The sequence below is a fragment of the Channa argus genome, chromosome 10, assembly GCF_033026475.1.
Source record: "Channa argus isolate prfri chromosome 10, Channa argus male v1.0, whole genome shotgun sequence".
NCBI lineage: Eukaryota > Metazoa > Chordata > Actinopteri > Anabantiformes > Channidae > Channa > Channa argus.
The window spans coordinates 12,145,286-12,171,763 of NC_090206.1; the positions used below are offsets into that span (position 1 = coordinate 12,145,286).

The following is a 26,478-nucleotide window of genomic DNA, read 5'->3' on the forward strand; positions in this document are numbered from 1 at the left end:
ATACTGGCCTCCATCAGGGAAGATTTGCCAGATCCTCTGCACCACACACAGAAGCACACAGTTTACAATTACGCACAACCACACAAAAACCGCCACAAACCAAACTGCAGCCACGAACTGATGCCTCACTCAGAACCATTCAATTTGACCTCTTTTCTTGTTCCTTACTTTACACCCTCTCATTCATTCTAATTAACTGGAAGCCACAATTTTGCCAGTAGAGTTTCTGCAGTGTAATTGCATTTATGTCGCACTTCACCATACGTTCTGTCTTGTTAGGCGCTGAAAATAAGTAATGATTTTCATTTTGATTTTAAGATCTACTTAAATAATTGATTATTGCTTCCAGCTCTAGCTTTTATCTGTGACTACACAAACTTAATAAATTCATCATTAAGCCCTAAAATTTCGATAATTCAGCCCCCAACAAGTAACCAAACTGTTGTCCGACAACTAGCTTTTGCTCAAGTGTTCAAACAGTGACAGTCTGCATCTGTTTAATTCAGTAGGAAAGAAACCCACAAGCAGCAGGAGACTGGCAAGAAAGTGATTCCCTTATGCTCAACTATGAAGTCTATTTATTTTCCTCTGGTTTGGCAGCAAAAGCTCTCATCAACATAACTCAAATACCATATATGGTTGTGAGCAAACACTGGATAAATTAGATTTGCTGAGTGATTAGTTGGCTTGCTGAGAAGACATATATTTCTATACAACAAATTATGCGAATAAGTTACAAAATTGAATTTGAAAAGAGTTCTTGGCCTACAAATGGACAGTTAAAATTACAGGCCCATCTGTGTATAAGCACACGTTTTCCATATACATACAGGAGGGAGCAGGATTGGTTATAAGAGATGAGTTTTCAATGCAGTTTGGGCATCTCCACGGTACCTCTGCCTTCTGTCGCTCATGAATGTGCCATTGATGGCACCCATCGTCCACACCTGTCAGAGGTCACAACCTCAGAATTGACTTCCTCAGTCTCTGGACCAGGGGCTTTCATTTCACACCCCCATCTGTCTATCACTTTATCTATACATCCTACTGATCTATACATTGTCACATCTATTGCCAACCCTCTGCCTCTCTGTGGAAGTGATGATCCCCCAACTTATCTCCAATCTTTGGACCCTTACTTTAAACCCACACACATCTCTATATCCCCTGTGGTCCACCACACTTGTGCATACTGTCTGACAATAGCAGAGAACTGAGCCATGAAGAGCTTAATGAAAGCCTATATTTAACACTGCTGCTCTGATCTGTACAGCAAATGGCTGCATTAAAAACTATCAGAGGAATCTGGAGAGGGTTACTTGGCGTGCTAATAGGATAACACGTGCGTCTCTGGAGACACATGAGGGCTTTATGATAGGGGGAGAGGGCCCACGTTCTGGGGATTTGTGGACACCAAATACTCTGGGGAGCAGCATAACTGGAGCTGTGGCGGAAGAGTGGAAAAAGAGATGTTAGGGTCAGCGTGGGTCAACGGATGGGTAAGTGAGTGGAAGAGAACAAGTCCTGCTCTTTAAACAGCAGACCTGAATTAAAACTGTAAGCAAATCGTTGTAAGGGTTTGGTTTAAATTCGCCTAAGGGAATTTACTTTGTAGTTTTCCACAAAGAACATACAGGTTCATTATGTATTGCCACAACTATTAAAAAAATACAAGCAAAATTTGATATTGTAATTTTGCGTATTATGCTGTATCTGACAATGGCTGGACACATTCAGATTTTTCCTAACCCACCAGATTCATCTAAATTATTTCCAAATAGTATCTGGCTATTCTCTGTAAACAGAAAAAAGAGGGTTAATCATGGAAAGTATGGGAGAAAGAACAATGGTGAATATGGGTTGCACAACAAGAAAACAAGAAAAAGTGAGGGGTTATAAGAGTAAGAACGAGACTGAAAGGCAGACAGCAGCTAAAGAGGTATAAAAACTAGAAGGAGGCCTGGGAGGAAAGATCAGCTCAGGTAAGCTGATGCTTAACTGTGCTTTGAGGATCCTACAGTGGGTTGAGATTGTTACTATCCCTTTTTAATACCCACTCCGCTCCACCACAGAGACAGCAAATGGCCTTAACATCTGCACTCCTATTTAGAGAGAAGAACACCAGAGAGGAGAAAATAACCAGAACAAAGGGTTGATTGGGAAAAAAAGCATGACACAACAAAATTGTAGCCACAAGTGATGGGATTCAGGTTGGTTTACAGAGGTGTGTGAGTGTGTGTGTGTGTGGGGGGAGGGGACTTGTTTGTGTGTAGTCAAAAAAACAAGCTGGCAGCCTCATTATGCATATGTGTTTTTACAGTCCTCTGCCGTGGAAACATCTTGACTGAATCACTGCCACAAAAACACTGGAGCGCCAATCAAACTGCAACTGAGATCCTGTCAATTGAAAGTGACAGTAGTGGTTTTGGCTGAGCCGTGCTCTGCGTAGCCCAGTCAAACAAAAGATTTAAGAAACCAACGAGAGCTGAGGTTGAGGCAGGATTCTGACTCTTAAAATAGGATCAAGTTGGAGATCAATTTAAGAATCAGCAAAAAGAAACAAAAATCTGTCAGAAGCATGCGTTTTTATTTGGATGTGGTTAAACAGTTTCTAACAATGTAAAAGGGCTGCGGGATAAAGGGACATGAAGAAAATGTTTAGTGATAAGATGTCCAGAAATGTTTATTAGACCAGCTGCAGTAAAAGACAAGTGGCTCATTCTATATTTAGCCATGATTCATATGTCGATAAATGTATAGTATAAAAATATACTAGTCATACTAAATACAATGCTAATAACAACATGCTGACTTTTGGAGAAGGCTGTTCACAATCTAAGTTCTATCTTAGCATCTAATATTTTCTAGCCGGGCCTGAATACATATATTTGGTTATAAATATTGGACAAAGTTAAAGATTGACCTGATGATGGTCCTAGATGAAAAGTTAAGGGGTCAATAATATCTGAGTGTAACATGAATGGTTCAACCAAATTTCATGATAATGCAACAACAACCCATGGTTGTTTCAGACTGGACCAACCAACATTGTAATCTATTAGCAGTAATGGTCCCATTACCAGACAAGTCCCGGTTTTTGCATTGAAAATATATCCATAGATGTAAAGAATTTCCTAATACCTCTAATTTAAGTAAATTTCTTTCAGATATCTTGTAAATGTCTCCAATCCTTGCACAATTGGCGAGGCACTGTTCTTCATTACAACAGCCAGATGCAGGTTCTTTTGGTCAAAGCGTATGTTACTGATGCTGGCTGTCTGCAGTGTGTGAGCATGCTTCCACAGGCAGAGGTAGCGTCATACCCAGAACACATGGACTGCACTTGCAGAAAACATCTAACCAGGGCCAGGAGCATTAGTGTCTCTTTATGCTAAAGTGTGTGAAAGAATCATGAATAAGAAACAGAATTTTACTCACACTGAAGACTTTTTATTCACTTTAAAGAAGAGCCTTGTTTTGCCTGTCTGCCCTTGGCCCCCTCGTTGTTACCACAAGACCACACCACATAGCACAAATGTGACACCACAGTACACAATACTAAAGAGCCCAATACCACACGTACAATCACAACCAGCAGTAGAGAGGAGAATAGTGTGGGTCTCCTGCATATGAAACAGCCTTTATCTCCACATTCAACGTCGATCCTATAGGGTATCCAAACTATGCAAAGGCCATAATGTAAGATGAAAAGAATAAGGCATAGATGAAGGCTGGGATGAGGAGAGAGGACAGACAACAATAGTCTCATTCTGTGGCCCTCAGGGGAGAAGAGGAAAAATGGGATGTTCTTTTTCCTGCTCATTTCTACGCCTCATGTTCTCTGTTCAGTCCCTGTGTGTGTGTGTGTGTGTGTGTGTGTGTGTGTGTGTGTGTGTGTGTGTGTGTGTGTGTGTGTGTGTGTGTGTGTGTGTGTGTGTGTGTGTGTGTGTGTGTGTGTGAGTGTGTGTCTTGGGCATGTTGGAGTCCAGTCAAAGTTCTCAAAGGTTTGTTGAGTTGCATTGAAATTGGATGTGTGTGTTTTGATATCACATAAACATATGGATGCATAGCTATGCAGGAATACGTACTGTAGTGCATTCGTGTGTTGGCACACAAGCTTTGCCTTTGTGTACCTGTTTATATTGGCCTCAGTACTGAAACATATTTGTTTGCTCTTTATAACCAGGTTAGGTGTCCTCCTCAGGGTCTGTTTGTTCCGTGCTGTATTGGCCCAAGAACTGTTCAACTAACTCGATTCAGCTCCATCTCCAACTTCAACATCAACTACAGTCAAGTCCTGGATCAGTGCCTGGAGGCAGGTATTACTCAAAGGGGCCTGCAAGAGTGTGTTGTCTTTGAGTGTGTGTGTTATCATGTGAGGGACTAAGTGACTGATGACTGACAGTTGGCAGACCTGTAAACAGAGCAAGAGACTGAAAGACTGACAAAAAGACAGACGGACAACTATAGGACCATTAGCGCCAGGTCATCCGATCTGTTTTTGAGAAGGACCATTTGACCCCTTAAGCTCCCCCACGCCCCTTTGTTATCTCCTTGTCTGTGCAAAGGCCTCTAACTCTTATCCTCATTAATTGTGAATAAATACAATATTTCTTTTTTATAAAATCAATATTTTGTAAAATGAAAATGCAAAAAGATCTTAAAATATTTTGGGTCAAAAACACCATGTTTTCTACACTAATCACCATGATTTACAGTAAAATAGATCCTTATGTGATGAGCACAGCTGAGAAAAAAAAAGGTTGAATGAAAAAATGGGGGAAAACCACAAATGAGCTGCTGGTCATGCAACAGATTTCTGAATGCAGGTAACAGAAACCATTTGTTTAAAGTTCACAGTGCAGTATTTTTACCTCCTCATTTAAATTCAGAATGAATTTTTAAAAATCTAGTTTGAGTTTCTTCATCTCATTACAGTACATGCCCACCACAGTGATGGTGCTGATGGAGAGGGTGGAGGGTAGAGACGGAGTTTGGCAGGCCTGGAGAGGTGTGGGAGTAGGAGGACTGGGAGGTGGCATCCTGTTTGGGACACACTAAACAGGACTTGTGTAGATTTAAAGCTTACTGAAAGAAAGATTATGGGGCTCCAGTCATGGTAAAAAGGTCAAGAGGTTGTGAGGTAATTGGCTGAGGATTATTATTGGACACAAGAGGCTTGACAAACACCACTGATGCTGACATGGCCTGCAGCAAATGTCTAAAGCTGAACCTGAAGGGAGGTTCAGTTAATTTGGGTTATTAGATCATCTCGAGATAAAATCTCAGTTCTACAGTATGTGATGTGTCTCAACATTCTGTCAGCGGCGTGGACTATTTACAGAAATGGGTCTGGCTAAAGTCTCAGGACCCACGCATGGCCAAAATAGAAGTGAGCTACCAACAACAGCTGTCTTTGTGTGACAATCTACACTGAGCTAAATATACATGACAATCATTCCAAGACATGACAAACTCTGTGGGTTTCATATTTCCCCCCCATCTCACACTTCCTCCCTACTCATCCTGCTTTGCGTCAGAATAAATGGAACCCACTTATCTCTCTCCCCTGATGAATGGCATTACCTGATTACCTTCTTGATGATAATAAAAACAAACCAAGCTTTGCACTATTTTTGCTTTGTTTTGGTCCTATTAACAACGCAGACATGTTAACATAAGGTCACAGACACAAAAAAATATATACAAGCCGGAGCTGAGAGGCCATATTTTGAAATGTTAGGTCTACTGTCATGTCTACGACTTGGCCCAGGGGAAAACATGAAAGGCGATCGGTCAGTTTAGAAAGGCTCATATTAATAAATGTGGTCAAAGAGCAAGACAGAAACAGAGGAAAGACAGCATTACATGCTAAAGACTGACCCCACTTTACTGAAGTCCTGCTGAGAGAGGGCAGAGGAGGAGAGGGAAGATGGAAAATAAGTAGTAAAGTCAAGAACAGGAGGGGAGACGCCACACTAAAGGTGAAAAACGATCTAAGGGAAACTTTAAACATGAAGTAATGGATGGGGAGATAGACTGCATAAAGATGAGCTGAAGCAAGAAAGAAGGGTTGGAAGGTAAAAAGGCAGTACAGAGAGGAGACTTGGGAGCAAGGGGGCAATGAGAAGTTTGGAGGAATGTGGACGAGGTAGAGAAAGGGGTCGAGTCAAGAAGGTTTCCAGCTGCGTTGCCTCCACTCTGATCTTATCTGACCCGTTTGCTTGGGGTACACACACAGTGTTTCCACACCCTTCCTCTCCCCCTTCATCTCCTGCATTCACCCCTTCTGTCCATTGTATACCTCCAACAGGCTAATGCCTTGTATTCTACCTACTCTGACTATAAACGCATGAATACACATGTTGATATACTGTACATAAACTTCCAAATGACAAACACACACATGCTGCCTGTGCTTCCATTCAGATGTGAATGGAGCAAAACTCCTGGACAGGATAGATAAGCATCTAGGCATTACGCTCCATTTACTGTTGCCTGTCTTTTCAAGGAGGAAACAGAGACAGACAGAGAGAATGTGAAAAAAGAGGGTTTAAAAGTTCAGATAATTAGGCAGCTGATCTAATTTATTAGTGTACCAGACAGATCAGCTGTCATGTCCGTCGGATTTGATCAAAACATTTGCCAGGACAACCTGTACCAGGAAAGATGGCTCTTCCACATCTGCTCCCTAAAAATGTTTAGCAGGATTCCGGTCTCCTAAATGTGCCAAGTAGTATTGTTTTCCCAAAATGACGCCTATGCTAGTGGAAAACCACAAAACAAGATAGTATTATTGTTTTCAGTGAATTACAGTTCTTAGGCTCAGGGGAGGATGTTGGCAAAGAAAGAACGACAATGATAAGAAAAAGGCAGCTTATAAAACAAAATGTCAGGCCTCTGTCAAATTGAAAACTGACAAATTATATAAATAATTTTCTTGGCTGTAATTTAGTTGGCTGTGATTTAGTATGGATGTGTCTCATGAGTGGAGAAAAACAGATTAGAAGCTCAACACCTTCAATCAACAGTGACAGATCTGTGCTTGTAGCTCCATTACAGGTGTTTAATGATGTCCTAAGCAGCAGCCAGGTAGCACGGCATCCAAATAAGCATCTGAAATAGTGCAGGATTCATGGTGTTCGAGCTTATTACCACCGTCAATCATTCACACTCACTCATAAAAACATTCATTGCTCCTTTCTAAAAGACTAAATGAAAATGCACATAGCTTAAAAAACAGCTAGTCTGCATGCCAATATCCAAACTTCCATCGTGAAGCCTTTGACAAACAAAATCTTAATTTTCCTAAGTAATTTATTTAACCATATTTTTCTCCTGCCTGTGTGCAGACTTTGTTTCTTTGTACATGATAACATTGTAATTCAAGCCAAATCTCCCAATTCCAACTACACTAGACTTTGCAGTAGTGGTTTGGCTATGGGTCTCAACAACATGTTTCATAATTAGCTTGATTTGGGTCAGGGCTCCTTATTGGCCCGAAGACTGGTATAAATGAGTTCCCCATTTAAGGGCCAATTTAGGCGGTTATAGCAGTGTATACATATTTTTTGCTTTAATTCTTACTTTAAACAGCCAAACTTGTGTTTAAAATGTTAGAGAAAACATATGGGCCCTGCGGTTATACAGGCTGCACTGCATGCCAAGATTGTGTCACAAAAACAGAATATTGCATGTTGAGAAAAGATATTGCACTTTAAAGTGCCAGAAAGACTCTGATACAAATACTATTAGATTCCATATGTCCACTTCACATACATAAATAAATTCTTGCATTAGTTTCTCAGACACTCCCTCCCGCCACTGTCTTGCCCTCACTGTTCTGTCTGCTCATCCCCGTCTTTGTCTTTGGTCCAAATCACACAATCAGAACCACATGGATGTGAGAAAACACTCCAAGTAAATAAACAAGACCAAAAAAAGACATGCTTAGTTCCAAAAGTGCAACCATGGTGCTTGGATTTAAAAAATGCTGTCAGTAAGTAAGGCACTGACAGCACCATAAATGTCTCAAGGTGTCGGGGTGTTTTTAAATTAATGTTTGAGTGTGTGTTTGTGCCTGTGCTTTAAGCATTTGTTCTTCTCTGTCTTAAAAAACCACAACAGGGCTGATCGTCTTGATGTGTTTCAAGTGGTGCGGTTTTTGAGCCGTAATACTGTGTCAATTAACTCGTAGCAAATTCAAGCTACAAGAAAACACATGCTTGCACACGAAGCGCATAAAATCAATTTATTACTATTACACACATCTGATACTTCAACACCTTGGAGATCTTGAAGTGGGCATTTGAGTTTGCATTTCAGTGCAGGCCTGTCCAGAAAGACCATATGCACCAGGAAAGAAAACAGAGAGAAGGCTAAATCAGAAATGGAGAGGGGGGAAGCACAAATGCAGTAAGAGAGAAATGATGGTGGACCTGATAGATTGTCCACATGTTCAACCTAGATGATCCGTGTGTAACCTGAGCTGGCTGGACATCTGTGATGTTCTCTCTTGGCTCCCAAAATGCACTAAGGAGCTTTTTCTTTATGACTTTTTAACTAGATCAGCGAATATGCAGATAAGGAGTCCCTGTAGAGGCTGGCAACTGAGATGGGCCATTGTATGGTATGCAGAAGAGTGCGCACATGCACACTCATGAATTATGCTTACAGTATACAACACACACGCAAAGTGGGCCAACATGCAGGACCACACAGATACACACACACACACACACGTGGCAACAAGAAATGCAAACGCACACAATCGTTTGCACAATATTTAAAAAACAGATGGAACTCTGATAAAAAGTTTCAACATGTGCAGGATATTTCATATATTTCCTCCTCCATTATCCCCTCCCCAATGTGTGACTCCATCTGGCTCAGACAGTTAGGCAGTGAGCTGCAGCAGCCACACCATTTCTGACAGAAACCAAGTGTTTCAATTTAATGGCAGTAAGTCGTGGTGTGTGTCCACCACTGTGCACTCATTAACACTTATTTAACACCTATTATCACACTGTCACAGCACAATTGGTCTTTAAAGCTGCTGGTAAACATGCGCAAAAAACTGCTGTCACAGATAAAAATATACATTCAACTGTACACACCTACACACGCACGCATGCGCGCGCACACACACACACATCTCAATGCTTGGCTGATGATCAGATTCAGTTAGACAGGGTAATTTATGTATAACATTATTATAATTATGTTCAGACATCTATACTGGATGGAAACAAATGCATGCCAAATCCTCAAATCAATGTCAGGGAAACCTCAGAGAGCTAAATGACCCGTCAACGGCTTTGGCAGGGTGCTTCACACACCATGAAGCTGACAGTTTAATGCAGCCTCCGCAGTTCCATGTTAAGCCATAGATGTGTTACATACGGTTGCAAGCATGAGAGAAACTGCGCGGCTTGGTCGGCTAACTCGTGCCATTTGAGGTTGTGAACTTAATGTGTTTGAGTTGAACCATGAAATTAGTTTGTTGAATAGACACACCTGAGGGAGCAACCACTTACCCTGTGAATGTCCCTCTGCATCTCTTCATTGTCTGTTTACAGTAGGTGTGAACACCATCTCCATCCCCCCACCTCACTCTTGGCTGAACTCTCGGTAAATGTATACACACACTGAACATACTGACCCACTGTGGAGGTGAAGGAGGCTCCGACCATCCAGATTCCAGAGCCTGCATTAAACATAGGCTTTTCAAATTGTAAGTAGACTACGGTGGGGAGAAAGTGTGTGCTGCATTATTAGGAGTTCAGTAAGAAACAAAAAAAAGGACCAAAAAAAGACCAAGATACATTTGGAAAGGTCAAAGTAAGAGAGAAAACAGGCCTGACACATGTAAATACACCCCCCTTTCCAAGCTGTGGTGTTAAGTTGCTGAAAGCTATCCTACGCTCTACTCCAACATGCCCCCGCTGCCCCGTTATGACAGAATAACATGGACCAGTGATGCTGAGGGCTTGTTCAAAGGTTTAAGGCCCAGTTTTATGAGCTCAGCTCTCATTAAAGAGGTGCTGGGAGAGTGTCAAGCAGCATTGAGGGGCTTTTATGCTAAGCAGGAGCATGTTTGGCACAGTGAGACCATCTGGATCACCAACAAGCTGCTTTAAACATCCAACACCCTCTCTAGCACCCAAAGAGAGGTATCGTGACCGCTCATCCCAGTCTATGTTGGGAGGGATGAACGATAACCTCTGCTCTAACTCTGCCTCCCTGTCGGTATGGGTTCACTTCCAAAGATACTATCTGTGTAATAAATCCAGGTGTGTTCGCATGAGTTGCATCCTGCAGCTGGATTCAGAGTCACTACATTCCTCATGGATTAACTGGACTGTAAATGTCAAGAAAAAGACTGATACTCGAAACAGATTTCGCTGCATCTTCATCCATGCTGGACATCTTAAATGATGATGGGATTATATTAAAGCCAGATAACATTTATAACAGGTATGGGGGAAGATTCGATTGACCAGACAATTTTTTTGTCTTCAAACATTATGTTACAGAAAGCCTGATAAATTCAGATAAACGATTAAACAGTTAAGGGAGATACTGTTGAGCGGTGAGTGATTTAATGACCTCATAGTGCTGTCAGCCAACCACATGCTGGTCTAAAAGATTTTTTCTGCTGCCTCATTAAAAAGAATTCACCTTGTCACCTGCCACCTGTAATAATTAAAAAAAACATTATAATAGTTTCCACATTTGCCTTAAGTCGGTGAGAGTTGTGCCACTCCTGCTTGCTCTCAGCATACTAGCTGCTGCTGAAAATATGGTATCCTTGTGAAAATATTTTGCTACTGACTGATTATTTGAAATATTCAGGCAATTTATTATTACCTTGACATTGTTTTCTTTATATCATTTTAGGGAGTTCTTAAAGTGTTTATTCAAATCAAGCAAAACAACCCAAGAATAACTGTAATATAATAACACAGCTGGTACCAGAAGACAGCATTGAGTTAACTGTAACTGTAACCTCACATTATTTTCCTAATTTCATACACTTATAAAAGGCTGTTGCAAAAAATGCTCATATTATTTTCTTTTTTTATAGTTGCATGTGTTAAATCACTTTTTTTCTCCTACTGCTTATTAACTACTTAAAAAGCTGACTCACATGACTTGCTGCCCATAGCTTTTACCAATACAAGAACGTCTTTCAACATTAAAATACATAGACATATTTAATACGACTTTTTATAGGCCACATACTTATTTTACTGATTCGGTGACTCATAAATAATTCTGTGATGGTGAGAATGTAAATTTTTCCCTGTGGTTTAACACATCACTTAATGCTTTAGATGCAGCCTGTCTGCTAAAAACAAATGGTGTTTTGAAATGATGCGCATCAGATATGAAAAGTGTATGAAAAACAGAAAATCAGATCAAAATCAAATTAAGGGCATTTGTTTTTCAAATGATCAATTCCCTACTCTGGAACCATCTCTAGTGTTCTCTGTTATGGGTTATAAAATATATTAACACTTAATCAAATCCAAAATTGTAGTGAATATGCTAAAATTATACTAACACTGCAACTTCACATAAAGCAAAGAATTCTATTCTTGACTTTTTGTTCACCTATAGTAATAAGAAACATTCATCTGGCCTGCGTTTGTGTAGGGGTGTGTATAAGAATAACTGCTTTTTATGTCCGTGCACTATATAGAGCTATGCAGGGCATGAGAACACTCAGCATCATAAACAATACTTCCTCCGTTTTCTGACTTGCGTGGAAAAAGAAAATGATGTAAATATAAACAGGTCCTTGCATAGCGGCTGCTCAACAGCAGGCTCTTTTTGGAAATGACCATGTCCCCTGCCAAGAAATGACGACCTAAAATCTGGTGCTTAAATATGAACACATGCATGAAAAATCTTTTAAATAACTTATAAACCATGTTTCCTCTTTCGCTCACTCCACATAATTTCCCGCTTTTAATGATCTCAAGCAACACTGACAACTTATGTCAATAATTGCATCCAGCAACATTTCCTGTGAATCAGTGTTGTAACTGCCATCACTAGATGAGCGTGTGTAAAGTTTCTCCAGGATGTTGTGTCTGTTCTGAACATCTTGGGCTTCAGTGCCTGCCACCAGGCTCTCTGTTCCTCTCTGTGTTCCTGAGGTCCTTGTGGTTCTTTGTGGGCGGCCGACAACAAAACTTGCGAAGATACGAAGATCGTCTTCGACATAAGAGCAAGATATCAATAGGAGTCAAGATATCCATAGGAGTTTCCCATTCATTCACACAGCAGTTTCAGAAGACTAACACAGCTGTGCATTACAGCTGCTGTCGATATGACGGCAGTCTGTGATACAGTGGTAAAGATAAACCAGGCTGTAAGAAAAGGAGGAAGTATGCAAAAAAGGGAATTAGGCTTCTTCCTTTGTAACAGTGTCCTTCATAAAGCAGGTCACACTAATCATAATCACTGACATAATAATTTATCACTTCTCCTATTTAAAGTATCAACTCAAGATAAAACACATTATTCAAACATTATATCTGGTTAAGTAGTCGGGGAAATTCAATCATTTGAAAGATGAAAGAAAGATGTTCTTAAAGAAAAATTCTTTAAGAACATCTTTATTTCATATTATTATTATTATTATTTATTTTTTTAACTACATTTTAGCTGGAGAAAAAAAACACTATATGAACAACCTACATACCAAGGCTGGAAAATATGCGTGGACATTTGACTCTGCAGTGTCAGGATTGAAAGTATTTTCTATTTCAAAAATTCCCTGGTTTAAATTCTCTTTTTCCTTATAGTATACATGGTTTTTCTGTCATAGGATACTGTCTTCATAACTGACTTTACACGGTAAAAGATACGCCTAAAAATTAACATAAACACACGGGTGCAAGCACACAAATAGAAATAAACAAATCCAGTTATGTCCTGTGCAGTAGCTTATTAATATGTAGAGAAACAGCCGACTCCCCGCAGCTATAGTGGAACGAATCTAAAATAGGACCACTTATGACAAACACATTTCCTGCGTTTGTTGTCTCAAAATGGTCATTAATGGAACTTAAGAGGCTTACATATTCTTCCTGTGGTGATAAATTGTACAGGTAGCTGCAAACTTCCTGTCAGATTTATTATCACTTTAAAAACAATATGCAGCCCTGCGGGATGTTGGCCCCACCGTGAGTTTCTATCTCCTTAAAGCCATTTCCCCATCTTCTCCTCCAGGCGGGATAGCAGGAAACTGGAAAGGGAAGGGAGAGTGTGTAGCCCCTCATCCTCCTGGGTGAAAGGTTGAACCCAGATAGGCCAGTGGACGCCACAGGGGCTTCACATACAGTAAGACATTATAGTGTATTTCTCAGGTGCACTAACAAAGAATTAGTTACCAAATAAAAATTTCTCAGTACGCGTGCATATTAAATATGCGACCATGCTCTCAGTTATATTCTATTCCCACTCAGAAGAGCCCGTAATGAGCTATTCTTTAGCTCATTATAGGGCTCTCGCCTCTTGTCACTTACAATTGAACACATCATGACAGTGTTTTTAACCTAAATTATTAACCACAAAATACTATTTATCTAGAAGGTCTTTATTAAATGTCAGGCAACTAAAAGGTCAGAAGAATTAGAAAAACAAATTAGGGAATGTTCTAATTGTTTTCTTGGGCAACCAACAGTTTAACGTCTAGGTATATTCGTTTCAGAATAACAAAAAAAAAATAATGAATCAAATACAAGCAATTAACACAGCTTAGAAACTATATGCTGCAGACAACAAGCTTTTTTGACTGAGGAAAGAACAAGTGGACTTTTGTCAAAGATTATCAATACCCCAAAGCTAATTTACAATGAATGGATGATGATGTCATTGTTTTAGCAACATCTCCTGCCCCAGTCGTCAGTGACTGATGAATATTTATGCCACTACTATTGTTGTCTGGCTGGCATTTCGTTTTTGGCCCATGTCCAAATGTGGGCAGACTGATTTCCCCCCCAAGCTGGTATCAGACCCGTTGAACTGACTTTAAATGTAATTTGCAGTGATGATATATACTCTCTCTACACAGTACGCATACAATGCCCATATGGTTCTAATTAGCCAAGGCACCACAAAGGTGTTGTGTTCATGTGTGAGTAATGAATGTGTGTGCATACATTTGTGTGCTAGCATACATTATGTGTGTCTGTTGAGGGAACCGGCAGGTTTTAATTGCAAACACCTGAAGCCTGTAAGCATACTTGGACTTAATGGCTGCTGGTCCTTTCTTTCCATTGTCCATATCTGTGACCATACAAGTGTCACGATGCTGTTCTCTATTCTGGAACAAAAAAGGTACAATTTCCCCCTGTTAGGTCGGAGGTCAGGATCAGTGTTTGCACCTGCAGTGACTGAACCAGGGGGTCTAGCCTCAAAAGTACATTCAGTCACAAGTGACAATGACAATTTTAAAATCATCATTCACAGTTCTACTGCAGAATTGCTGCCCCCTGTTGAGCCCCTGCTTATGTGCATGATGAAAAGTGAGCACACGGATGTGGAGGGCATAGCTTTAATGGCAGAAATAACGCTCATGCTCACACACATACAGGCAGGAATACCTTGACCTGTGATCCTGGTGGTGAGAGAATTAAGTTTCAGCTGGCAAGAGTTGGTGCTAAAGGGAGACGAGGGTCTCTTCTTACAGCGTCGTGTTGAGAGAGGTGCCTCTGTCGGCTCCTCAAAGGCTCAGGGACAGACACACTTACACACACACACAAATATACATACATATATATGTAAAATAAATGCACATGCATGCCACACACACGCAGCCACATGGGGCCGTGACATAAACTGCTCTCTCAGAATGATGCAGATATACCCAGACGCACAGATCAGGCAGATGGACATGAAAATGTTTTACATAATTAGAATATATTGGGTATATAAACCCAGCTCATATGGCTCCTTACAAGAAAAAGGTTTATTGGCTGAGAATCCCTCCTAAGAAATAAACACATTTAGGGAAAAATGTTAACGAGTCTGTATTGAGCAATCTAATTGTTGAGGCAGGAACAAAATGCATGTTCACAGGCATTTTGGTTGCATGAAAGCCGCATTAAACAAAATAGCCTTTTGTTTCACCAAAAACAAATCACTATATTTAAAAAAAATCCCAGAATGGGAAACAAGAGAACTTGAAATAGACTTCATGAATAGTTGTGGTAAGGTTAGATTTCAGTGCCCAAACCCCTTTATTGCACAGCAGTTGAATGATTTCAATAGGAAAATGGGATGCAACATCCGATACAATAATATGATTTATTAGAGTAATTATGGTAAATATATAACTAGGGCAGTGCAGCAAGTTCTGATCTGTCATCATTTACCAGGCACACATTTGGTTACTGAAATGCACTGTCAAATGTGAAACCACAGCAGGGACCAAGCCATTATCAGTGTCTTTGCTGTTGCTGAATCCAACACAAACAACAAACACTCACACCAACTTCGTTTACCAGACAGACAGAGCCTGTGAGCTATCTTGGCACAGCAGACTTCAGACTGGAACACAGAATGTGTTGACAGCTGGCCAGAAATTCCACTTATGAATGCTTTCACCTGTTCTTGTTTTTGTAGGGCTATTTACACCCAGACACAAAGGGAAAAATAAAGAATGAAAAAAAGAAAGAAAGTGGAGGGAGAGAAAAGGAAATTCCTCCAAATCTGCAGATAAGCATCTTAAAACTCAACCTCTGCCTTCACTTCTTGATTCAAAACCTTAAGAGCAGGAAATGCACGTAAGCGGTTATCCTTTCTTCAGAAACAAAATTCCACTTTTGAGAGTAAAAACACACACACACACACACAACCTTTTGATACAAGCCAAAGTATTTCTCAGTCTATAAAACAAAACCTTTCTTTCATGAAATGCTGATCACATCCACTAATGTTAATGACTCATAAATATGTTTGGACATTGCGTACCAAGAATATCACATCAAACATCATGAAGGCAACTTTACCCAAAATAAAACAAATCCCATCTTTATTTCATTCACAGAACTCTGTGTGTAACAGGATATGGATCACACACTGTTCTTCGCCCCAGGAACTATCACAAGCCCTGTAACCAACACCACAAGCCAAACGTGGCCAGTCTTGGCACACGGCTGCTCCATCTACTTAAGTGAGCATCTCCCACTGACGTGGGGCTGCGGGACTCAGGTTGGACGTCCCGATCTCCCTGATCTGCTGAGTGTTGAGCCCTGCTTTCACAGTATGGGCCCTATGCAGGCTTAGGGGCCATAATTCCACCCCACACACAGAGACTAGTAGGAGGCATGCCAGGGATCAGTCAGGTTTCACAAGCACTCAGTCAAGCTTAGACTGTACCTTTCACCTCGGAGCTTGGCTTTTAGTGTCGTCTTTGTCTTGTTTATGTGTTCTGGTAAGTGGTGTAAGTGGTGCTAGTAAGGACAGAGACAAATACCTGGTGGACAGGAGCACTCTTGACCAACATCCCTAGCTGTCCGCATTTTTGGCATCAGCACAGCCACTTTCTGAGAACACACAGAGCACATTCCAGCATGAGATAAAAATCCCAGTCCTCAATACACATGCATATTGTATATTCTCACAGCAAAGTTTGAGGTTTCACTTGATTTGAGGGTCAGGTTTTGTGGGCAACCAATTTTTTCAGTCAATTACCAAGCCAAACGGAAATCCTTCGGCCCATATTTACTAATTGGAATGAGATTAAAATATTCTCAATGATTACCAATAACCATTATGAGATCACAATCTTTCTCCCATTACATGCAGCCCTGGAGTGGAAGGAGTTTTCCTGAGCTTCTCGTCCATGTGATTCAATTATAGGTTAGTGTCTGTCATCAGTGGTTATGTCACCCTATAAAGAGCATTAACTGCTAACTAAACTAAAGTAATTGGCCAGCTGCATGCATGGCTCATCCCCAGGGTCATGCATTTAAAGGCACTGATTTTAGGGGAATCATTAGAGGGCAATTACCAAAACAGTGCAAAGTCTGTGCGCCGCATATGTTACCTTTTATTATGCAGAGGCAAAAAGTGCATGTGTCCGATGTTCACAAGCACAAAATCTATATTGATCAAAAACTACTAGTTTTAGCAAAATCAAACAATAAGCGACATGTACCTCTTCCACGAGCTTCCCCACTGAGGTGCTCAGCTCTGAAATGAGGGTCCCATCCTCGTTAAGACAAGCCCTGTGCTGCGGGTGGAAGAGGGACGCTTTGTCCAACTCAGTCTGCAGTCGGCTCTCCAGCTGGAAGGTCCTGAGGCTCATCAATAGACAAGCTGTGATGGAGCTCATGGACATCAGGAGGCACAGTGCAATGGGAAAACCAGGCAGCCACCGCTGGACCCAAGACTTAGGGGTACACTCACACACCGGCTTAATTTTCCCGATAGAGTCGCTGGTTGTATCCATGCTGAAATCCTGTTCCGAAAGTTTTTTTTTTTCGTAAAAACACAAAAAACAAAACAAACAAAAAAAAAAAAAACTCAAACAAAAACTACAATCAGGCTCCGATTGTGCACGTAACGCGCTCACAACACGGAACAAGCCTTAAATTTGTCTTGGAATAAGAGGCAGCGGGTTTACGCCAGGCACAGATGAGAGATGTCTGACCAAACACAGAAGAGGCGCCTCCTGATTCACAGGTCGTTGTTTCCTGATGGAGAGTATCCTACAAGATGCGCAAGTGCAACTACAGATCGGTCCAAATGTTTGCCTCCCTTAAAGTTGCATGGTCAACTTGTTGAGATGCGCCCGCCCTGCAGACCACGTGGGAGCTCCCGGATTGACAGCTGAGTGGCACTGTAAGGCTTTGATCCCTCTCCAGTAGATACCCAGTCTCACTGTATTCGAGTACCGAGGGTTTTTGAGACTTTTAGACTCCAGACTTATGTTGTCGTTTACTTTTCAATAAGAGGTGCGGCTGGTGCATAATTAAAGCGGATGGCGACTCTTCTCAGAGAGAATTCACAGAGGAAGATGCTACTTTGTTGGAAAATGCCCGGACTACGCTATGTACAACATCAAACGTGAAGAGAAACACAAATACTGACATATCTTAAATGTAACTTATGAAGGTAAGCTCGCTTTTCGGGAGTATCATTCGTTTTAGGGTCTGTTATTTCTAGCAAATATTTTCCCTAATATCAGTCCACAACGCTAAAACTGTCTAGATATGCAGTTAACAGTCTTTAGACCGATGTCAGCCGAAATAACTGCAGCACTAAAGCAGCTCTTTACTGCCCTCCAGCGGTTGGATATAGCTACTGTGTTGAATGTACCAATGTATGAACTGCAAAAGCTTCAATTACATTCAACAAACCAGCATCTTGTCAATTGTTTATTAACAAAATGTACATGATACTGCCAAAGGTACATGTCCAGTAGGTGAAAAAAACTTCAATAAATTCTATGTACAAATATGTTCTGCTTGCAAATGGGGTTTTACATCGACAATGCTGTATAAATTATTAATGTGAGACTGTTGCAGAGTAAAGCATTTTTGAAAAATGTTACATCACCAACTTGAAAATGCACAAATAAGACCTGTACAAATCTGGACCAAGACGGAAAAAAAAAATAAAATAAAAATTCACTATATAACCAGGCCACTATATGAAAAGTTTTAATTACAATTGTAAATAAATAGAAACATTTGAGACTCATTACATCAAAACATTCCACAGATGAAAACATAACATGGATGAATGAGATTAAGAGACACGCTGGCTTAGGGACTGGACACAGCAAAGCAGGCAGTGGACTGATACAGTCAGTTAAACTACATCTCTCGTGGAGATGAGGACGTCAAGCTCCCCTTGATCACCATGATAAATGTATTGACAGCCAGGCTCTGACCGAGGTTATAGCTCAGACATTTTCAAGGTTCAGGAGTTCAGTCTTTTTTGTTGCTGTTGCTTCTACTGCTGCTGCTGCTGCTTTTGCTGCTGCTCCTCTTGTAGAAGCAGGAGAAGAACGGGTGTCGGAGCGCCTGTTCCAGACTGAGGCGCTTAGCTGGGTCATACTCCATCATCTTCTCTATCAGGTCGAATAGCTGCATGTGGTCTTCGCTCTTTGACAGCATGTAATGCTAGGGTTAAAGAGGAACAAATGTTAATCAGTCCCTTTAAAAAATGTCATGATTAATACTCTGCATTTTAAATGTTGGTCTAAATTTAAGAAAAAGGTATAATTAACACCAAGCCAGTACAAAACAGACAAGAGACCTACAGCAAAAAACAATTGAACTTTGTTCTCTTTACTTTTGAAGTTGTAGTTTACAGCGTCTTTAACAGAACAAAGTTGGATATTTATGTGGCTAATCAAACCTAATCAACGGCCAAAACCTAGTTCAATACTGCATCAGGACTGTCTCTTGTCACATTTGTCTTACCTTGAGGGGTTTGCAATGCTTCCTGACATATCTCCCTGCAGAGCTGTGTACATCCCAGTCCAGTCTGGAACGGTGAACATACCGCTGTTTCCTATAGAACATACAACAATTGTTCAGCAAAAACATTACATAACATACTAAATTAAAACTCCTCCACTCACTGGGGTAGTTAAGAATAACCATAATGAACAGTGTTGAATTAAACATTCTTCCAAAAAACCTTTTCACAAATGCAGAGTCATTAACAAGTATGTTGTTAAGCTCTTACTTTGTTTTCTGCAGGAGGTCTGTAGGGATGGGGCCTAGGACTCTCTCCATCATAGCAAGATGCTCTTTACTGTCATGGGTCTAAATATAAAAATAATGCAATAATGTCATGGAAAATGTCAAAAGTGTTAATCAAAACAGCATCACCACTCTTTATTGCCACCTACCTGGAAGAGAGTTGTGCCAAGGTAGTACTCTATCAGTATACAGCCTACGCTCCAGACATCACATGAATGGTCCCAGCCCAGATCTAAAAGAGGATATATTTATAACTCAATAAGCCAACGCCAGAGGACCCGTTTGCAGTTCTCGGTTCTCAAAAACAAAACAAACAAAATAAAAACCCCAAAAACCCAATACACACATGCACTCACTTACCTAAAATCACTTCAGGAGCACGGTAATGGCGTGTCGACACCACTGAGGTGTGGTGCTCGTGCTCATATGTCGCATTACCAAAGTCCACGATTTTCACATCTGGGTTTCTCAATGTTCGTTCATCTCGTTTCTGACGGAGAAAAAAAATAAGTCATTTAAAAAGGGACATTTTTAACTTTTGCCAGTATTTCAGCGGAACTGATGTTTGTGGATAAATACTGTGAATGCTTACCATTTCAGGATTGTACTCCAAATCATAATCTGAATCAATGAAGAGAATGTTTTCAGGCTTCAGATCTGTGTGAGTCAACTTGTTCTTATGCAGAACTGAAAAACAAGACCACATATTTTAAGCAAAGCTGTTTCTCAAACACACTCTGTTCTGTGCAAGCATATAACACTTACACTATAACTTTAACACTTACATCTCACAGCTCTGATGATCTGATATGCCATGTGCCTAATGTGTTCTACGGGGAAAGGCTGGAAGTTGTTCTCTTTGAGGAAATCATAGGTGCTGAGGCCAAGCAACTCAAAGGCAATACAAATGTGGCCATGATAGTCAAACCAGTCTAGTATGCGGACACAAGCACTAAAGGAGAGAAAGGTACAATAGATGTAAAGCAAGTTTCTTGTGCCAAAATCTCACTTTAATATATGACAACTGCAAAGTGATTTGGCTTTTGTGGTATAAGGTTAGAATGAACTGACTTACTATCGTCTGGCTGAGTCGAGGGAATTCAACTGTTCAAGCACCTGTACCTCAGACATAGCTGCCTCACGGTATCGATCTATGTTTTTTATGATCTTCAGAGCAACTCGAGCTCCATCACTGAAAACACAATGAGGAGTAAAGAGTGAACAACAATTATTCAAAAGATCAAGCTATAAAGAATATTTACTGGTTTATACTCACTTAGCGTGATCAATGCATTCGACAACCTTCCCAAAGGCACCCTCTCCTAGAGTACACACAATCTCATCTACAGAAAATAAAAAACTCAAGTTAGAAACACAGCACAAACAAAATGAAACACTGCCCTTTGGCTGGTTCACTGCCTGATGTTAATGGCTCTGTTAAGATACACTACTGTAACAGGCTTCTGAACACTTGCATACAGCTCAATGCTAAATAAGTTACGTTGACAAGCACAAAATTTAACACTATTGGCCCAAATACTTCAGCCTCTAAATTAATGTTTGGAAATAAAAACCAGACAACAAGAGAGTGAGAGACACAAAGTGTCAACAACAGTAGAAAAAAAAGGTATATATTCTATACATCTCGCTCTCAGCATGTCTCCACTGTGATAGATGAGGTGACCCTCGTCATCATCCTTAACACTCCTGGATCTTTTCCTGCTCCTGCGCTGATGGCTCCTCCTCTGCACCGGAACCGCAGCAATCCGCCATCACATCAATAACCCATCAGTCAGCCAGCACCAGGCCACCACAATGCGACACCGTCATTCAATCAACCAGGCCAAGGGGGGGAGGTGGATAGATTCGACCCATTCAGTAACACCGCCAGGCGAATGGACGGAAGGACGGAGCAGCAAATTCAAATTCAGCCCCGTCAGAGAAATTGGGCGCCAGCCACCACATAGTGTGTGTTACAGAAGAAAAACATGGCAACAAGATTTTCAGATGAGAGACTTTCTTAAGAGTAGTACAGAAAAAAACTGAACTTGATTGATGACAGACGATCTACATGTAGTTCTTTGTAACTCTTTACTATCACGTCCCACAACTGCCCAGAACATTTCAGCACAAATATAGGGTCCACTTTTTCGTGCAAATCTACAAACAGTCACAAGCCCTTACTTCCTGAGCCCCTAAGTGTCCTACTTGTCATTACTGGAAATCATGCTTAACAGTGAGGAGTAGAATGCACGCACGCACACACACACACACAGATACAAAGAGACAGGTGTTAAGCATTGGCTAAACACCCTTTTAATTTGGTGCTGGAGGGAGGGGGGGAGGGGGTTCCCGTACCAAGGAGGACCTTTGCCGAGAAGGGCTGCGTCTGTGCCTGCGGTCTCTGTGCCTGCGGCTGCTTCGGTGGCTGCGACCACTGCGTCCCGATGACTTGCTATAATGATGCCAGTCACGGTCCACGTCCTTGCAGATGCCATCACGACTGTCATCCTCGCACGTCATGTCCAGGCTGTGGTCCCGAGTGCGTCTTTCGCGTGAGTCCAGCCTTTGGTTCAAACTGTGGTTCTCAAGATAGTGCCTGCAGACAAATAAAAACAGATCAAAAACAAGGGTTAAACACTGTTGGTCAGAGCCTTGTCTGTGGTCAAGATCTAAAATGAAGATTGGCACTAATGGTCCGCCCACTGCCTGACATCCTATCCCTGAGCCTATTATGTAACATTTGTAATTAGAAACGTACCGATTTAGGGTGTATTTAAGAAAGCATTTTATTACCAAATTATCATGGTGTAAATAATACTTTTGAGAATAGAGAAATGACAACATATAAGGCCACACATTTCTGATACTTTAACATTTATAAAGCCGTCTCTTTGGTAACTCTAACGATGCCATCCATAAAACACATGCACCTTGACACAGAGTCACATTGGCAGGGTTGCAGTGCGAGGCATTGAAAGTTGCTGAAAGCTGTTCAGCACAACCTGACAAAGTGTAATACAATATGGGATTCTACACCTGCATATCTTGGTATGCCAGAGGATAACACAATCTCTGTCAATATAAAATGTAGAGGTCTAAATCACAAGGTTATTTGATACAACAAAAAAATTAAAATAAATCACTTGACTTTTAATTATATGGGTATATGGCAGAAAGGTTGAGTTTGCTCAAAATATTCCCAATCGATTCCAGTACACCCACCCAGAAGCATCTAAGCATCTAAAAAAGACCAAGAAACCCCTAGTGCCCTAGCACCCTGGTGGTGTCAGTTGTCTCCCAGGGAGAAGTCTGCCCCTCTACAGAATTAAAATTAGAGCAGATCTGGAAACATCTAATGTAACCCCATGGGCAATGATATATGCCCCCAAAAAGCTAGAACTGCAAAACGCAAAGTGTAAATAACTTTCCCACAGAATCTAAAATGGGAACTTAACTTATCTTTTGAGGACTAAAATTATTTTTTAAACATTTGATTTACAACTGAAAAACAACAAATACTGAAACAAAACATACTTATTTTAATATCAAATTTCAGTACCTGAAGTGTAAGTGAGCCAGTGAGCATGCAGCATTTGACACTGACATGAAACTGTCCATTTTGCATTGGAAATATTTGTATTGTTTGTTTATATATATATATATATATATATATATATATATATATATATATGCGCTCTTTTCATTAAGGTGAATACTTTTAGCGGAAACATGAGGAAATTAAACAAAAAGAAATAACAAAAGCATTTTTTCCAGAAACTGTATTGGAGTCAGGGTATCTGTATACTCTTTTAAAGAATACCTAGCTCTATACAACCAGTGTTCTCCAATCCATATTAAACTGTTCACAAATCTGACGTTTTATACGGTTTACTGGAAGTTCATCAAAAAAAAAAAAAAAAAAAAAAAAAAAACATTGGACAAGGCCTTTCATCCTTGTTTAATAAAAGGTTAACATGATGTAGTCTAATCATTTTGTAAAATCTTTAATGATCTGCGATTGTGTGTAGTTGACCCGAAAATTCAACTAAAGCAAATTTAAGATACATACTAGATTTGAACAGCATTTCTGACATCACTAGCATATGATCTTAATTGTTGACCTTTTTCTAATCTGGCTTAAGGTGGTTTAATGAATTTTGAAGGTCCCATCTGAAGATAAGGTATATTTTTGAAATTTTCATTGTCATGATAATCATAACTTTACCAACCGTTTTCTTGTATAGGCTATGGTTATATGAAGTGCTTTGATTTGCACAAATGAACAAAGTACTGTTCTAAACTGCTAGATATACAACCCAGCTAAGTTGGACTTAGCAGGAATGTACCTCAACAAAACATATAAAAAAAAAAAAAAAAAAAGTACATTTTTTAAAATTGTTAACAGATACTACTAACACGCATTTACCCTTCAAATGTCTTAGGATGTCGGTGGGTTCTTCTGGACTTATTTTCTCTTTCGCTGCTATGTGAATCACGTTTCTTTCGCTTATGACACTCCATTCTCTCTTCCCAGCTGTACTCATCAAGCCAGCCACCTGGGGAGCGCATTCGCTTTGAATGGCGCATCTGAAAGGCATGAAGAAAAAAGTCAATATGATATAACGAGGAAGTTCAATGTAATGAACTTCACTTATTTGTCTACAAATAAAGTTTTTTTCCTCCCTCATGATCCATAGTGACATTTACACGGAATTAAATAACCGGGCCATGCCACCTCATTTTTAAAAGTCTGAGTAAGATCAGAGAAAAAATTTAATTTACACAAAGCGTCTTGTTATAACTCTAAATAGGTAAATTTTCCCTGTGGATTTTTAAAATGCAGACTGTTGTTGATCACCTGCATGTGTCTCCTTTCTCTCCCTCTGCACTGTCACTGTGCTGCCACACAAACACAGAAAGGTGTTTCCGTATTCTACAGTTAAAATCGGTGCACCAGGCTTATAAAATAAGTCTGAGGTGGAGAAGAAATCAGGTTACTCTTCTGCTGCAGGTATACGCAGATTTCCCTTAACCAGGTTACTAAAGTGCATGTAAACACCGTCAGCCGATTACCCGAGAAAGCAGATTTCTCTGAGGACCAGGGTTACTTAAGTGCATGCAAACGCAGTAAGCAAATAGGTTGACCCCTCCCCCACATTGCAAGAGAGTCAAAGTAAGACAGAAGGAAATGGAAATACGGCCGAAATGATTGAACAGAACTCTAATGCAACAGACAGAACTCTAAAAAACTAAAATATTGACAGGATAATTAACCTTCTCAGTCATTTGCCGTTGATCAGACATATCACAATTGTCTTGTCTGCTTGGCTTGACATATCATATGTTAATATGATATGTAAATGCATCATAATTTACAACAATTACCGGCAAAATGATAGCAATATAAGACAAATATGTTTTGTTTTTTTTATATCAATATAGCACCCACGACAGCTAGCGTTAAAAACACCTACCTAAGAGTAGTTTAGTCATCCCGAGTAACTAAAGATTAACCTTCATAAAACGCTGGACAACACGAAGCAAAACAAGCTGAGACGGTAACGTTTGGTCGACGTTTATCACGATGCCTTCCGAACTATTAGGACTTTAAACATAAGCATCCAAATCCATGTCTTATCCATTGTTGCATCTATACATTTGGCAACTAGCAAATTAAAGTGTTAAACGAGTCAGATGTATAGAACTGAACAGATAAAACAGAAAACCGTCGAAACGCTCTCAAACAAAAGGCCCATCGAGCATTGAGCACGTCAGCGATTAGCTAAGTTAGCCACGCAAACCATGTTAGCTTAGGCCAACGTTCGATAGGCCAGAGTGCGCTAAGGTACATTAGCGTAAACGAATGATCACTCTAGCGTGATTACATAATTTCTAAACAACGAATTCCCCTTTGTCTGATTGGTGTTATTTCAAAAGGAAGCTTAAAAGAAAGAGCCAGGCCTTTGGTTAGCTGTCCTGTTGGCTAAACGTCGAATCTCAAGAAAAAGACTGCTAGCTAACATTTGCAAATATGGCGAAATGCAATAACGCTATACAAAATACAATAGGTCGTAATGGGCTACGATCAAATAACTACTCTTACCTTAATTTATAAAAATATAAAGTTTTAATTGTCAGGTTATGTGAACAAAGAATCAGGAAACTGTCTTTGCCTTGTCGTCTGCAAAGATGGCGATCTGCCCTAGAACCGATAGAAAGTTCTTGCACAAATTCCATGACGCAACGCATCAAAACAACGCCCACTCACTTGGACGTTTGGGATTAGTTTGTCCTGAGCTGAGTCTTTCAGGTATTCACTCTCAAACGGCACGCACATACTACAATTAGACCGCAATTACGTTATGGAGCAACGCTATAGAATACAAGTTAGCATCTGTAGCTGTTCTGATACATACAGAATATATAGTTGAAAATTGAGTCTACAAGAAAAAAATCTCAATTCCATAAGCACATTTAAAAAAAAAAAAATTCAATAGTAAGAATTTTTCTCAACATCCTCAATAAGGTTTCTCAAATTCTACTTTAGTGGCCATAAAGTGATGCCTCTCTAAATGGAATTTTGGAATTAAGTAAGTGGAAATTATATTGAATCGGAGGTACACTGTGAGCAAGATGTCAGTAGAAGAAACTTACTTTAGGAAAACGGGGCCCTGTTTGGCTTTTCCTATAATCCCATACTTGTGTCCATCAGATTTTCTATTAACTGTTATTATTATAG

General features: G+C 40.2%; 2 protein-coding genes across 3 annotated transcripts in view; both read right to left on the bottom strand.

The window, feature by feature from the left end:
• The window catches only part of LOC137133764 (collagen alpha-1(XXIII) chain-like), a 105,322-nt gene extending 87,382 nt beyond the window's left edge, over positions 1 to 17,940 (bottom strand). The window contains exons 1-2 of the mRNA XM_067517667.1: positions 17,177 to 17,940; positions 16,493 to 16,562 (exon numbers count right to left, since the gene is read on the bottom strand). Of these exons, the coding sequence (XP_067373768.1) occupies positions 16,493 to 16,562; positions 17,177 to 17,470 (364 nt within the window). The 5' untranslated portion in view covers positions 17,471 to 17,940. The remainder of the gene's footprint in view (positions 1 to 16,492; positions 16,563 to 17,176) is intronic.
• Positions 17,941 to 18,385: 445 nt separating this feature from the next.
• LOC137133762 (dual specificity protein kinase CLK4-like) lies at positions 18,386 to 26,000 on the bottom strand. 2 transcript variants are annotated; one of them, XM_067517664.1, is made up of 13 exons: positions 25,843 to 26,000; positions 24,166 to 24,326; positions 22,095 to 22,335; positions 21,379 to 21,481; positions 21,013 to 21,079; positions 20,812 to 20,928; positions 20,522 to 20,688; positions 20,329 to 20,423; positions 20,097 to 20,226; positions 19,886 to 19,968; positions 19,720 to 19,799; positions 19,452 to 19,542; positions 18,386 to 19,148 (listed from the first exon to the last, which is right to left on the bottom strand). In XM_067517664.1, exons 2-13 carry the CDS (start codon positions 24,324 to 24,326, stop codon positions 18,954 to 18,956), a joined length of 1,530 nt encoding a protein of 509 aa, XP_067373765.1. In that variant the 5' UTR covers positions 25,843 to 26,000; the 3' UTR covers positions 18,386 to 18,953. The 2 variants fall into 2 exon arrangements, with proteins under 2 accessions (XP_067373765.1, XP_067373766.1); XM_067517665.1 differs by lacking the exons at positions 21,379 to 21,481; positions 24,166 to 24,326; positions 25,843 to 26,000 and having other exon boundaries at positions 22,095 to 22,161.
• Between the last annotated feature and the right edge of the window lie 478 nt (positions 26,001 to 26,478).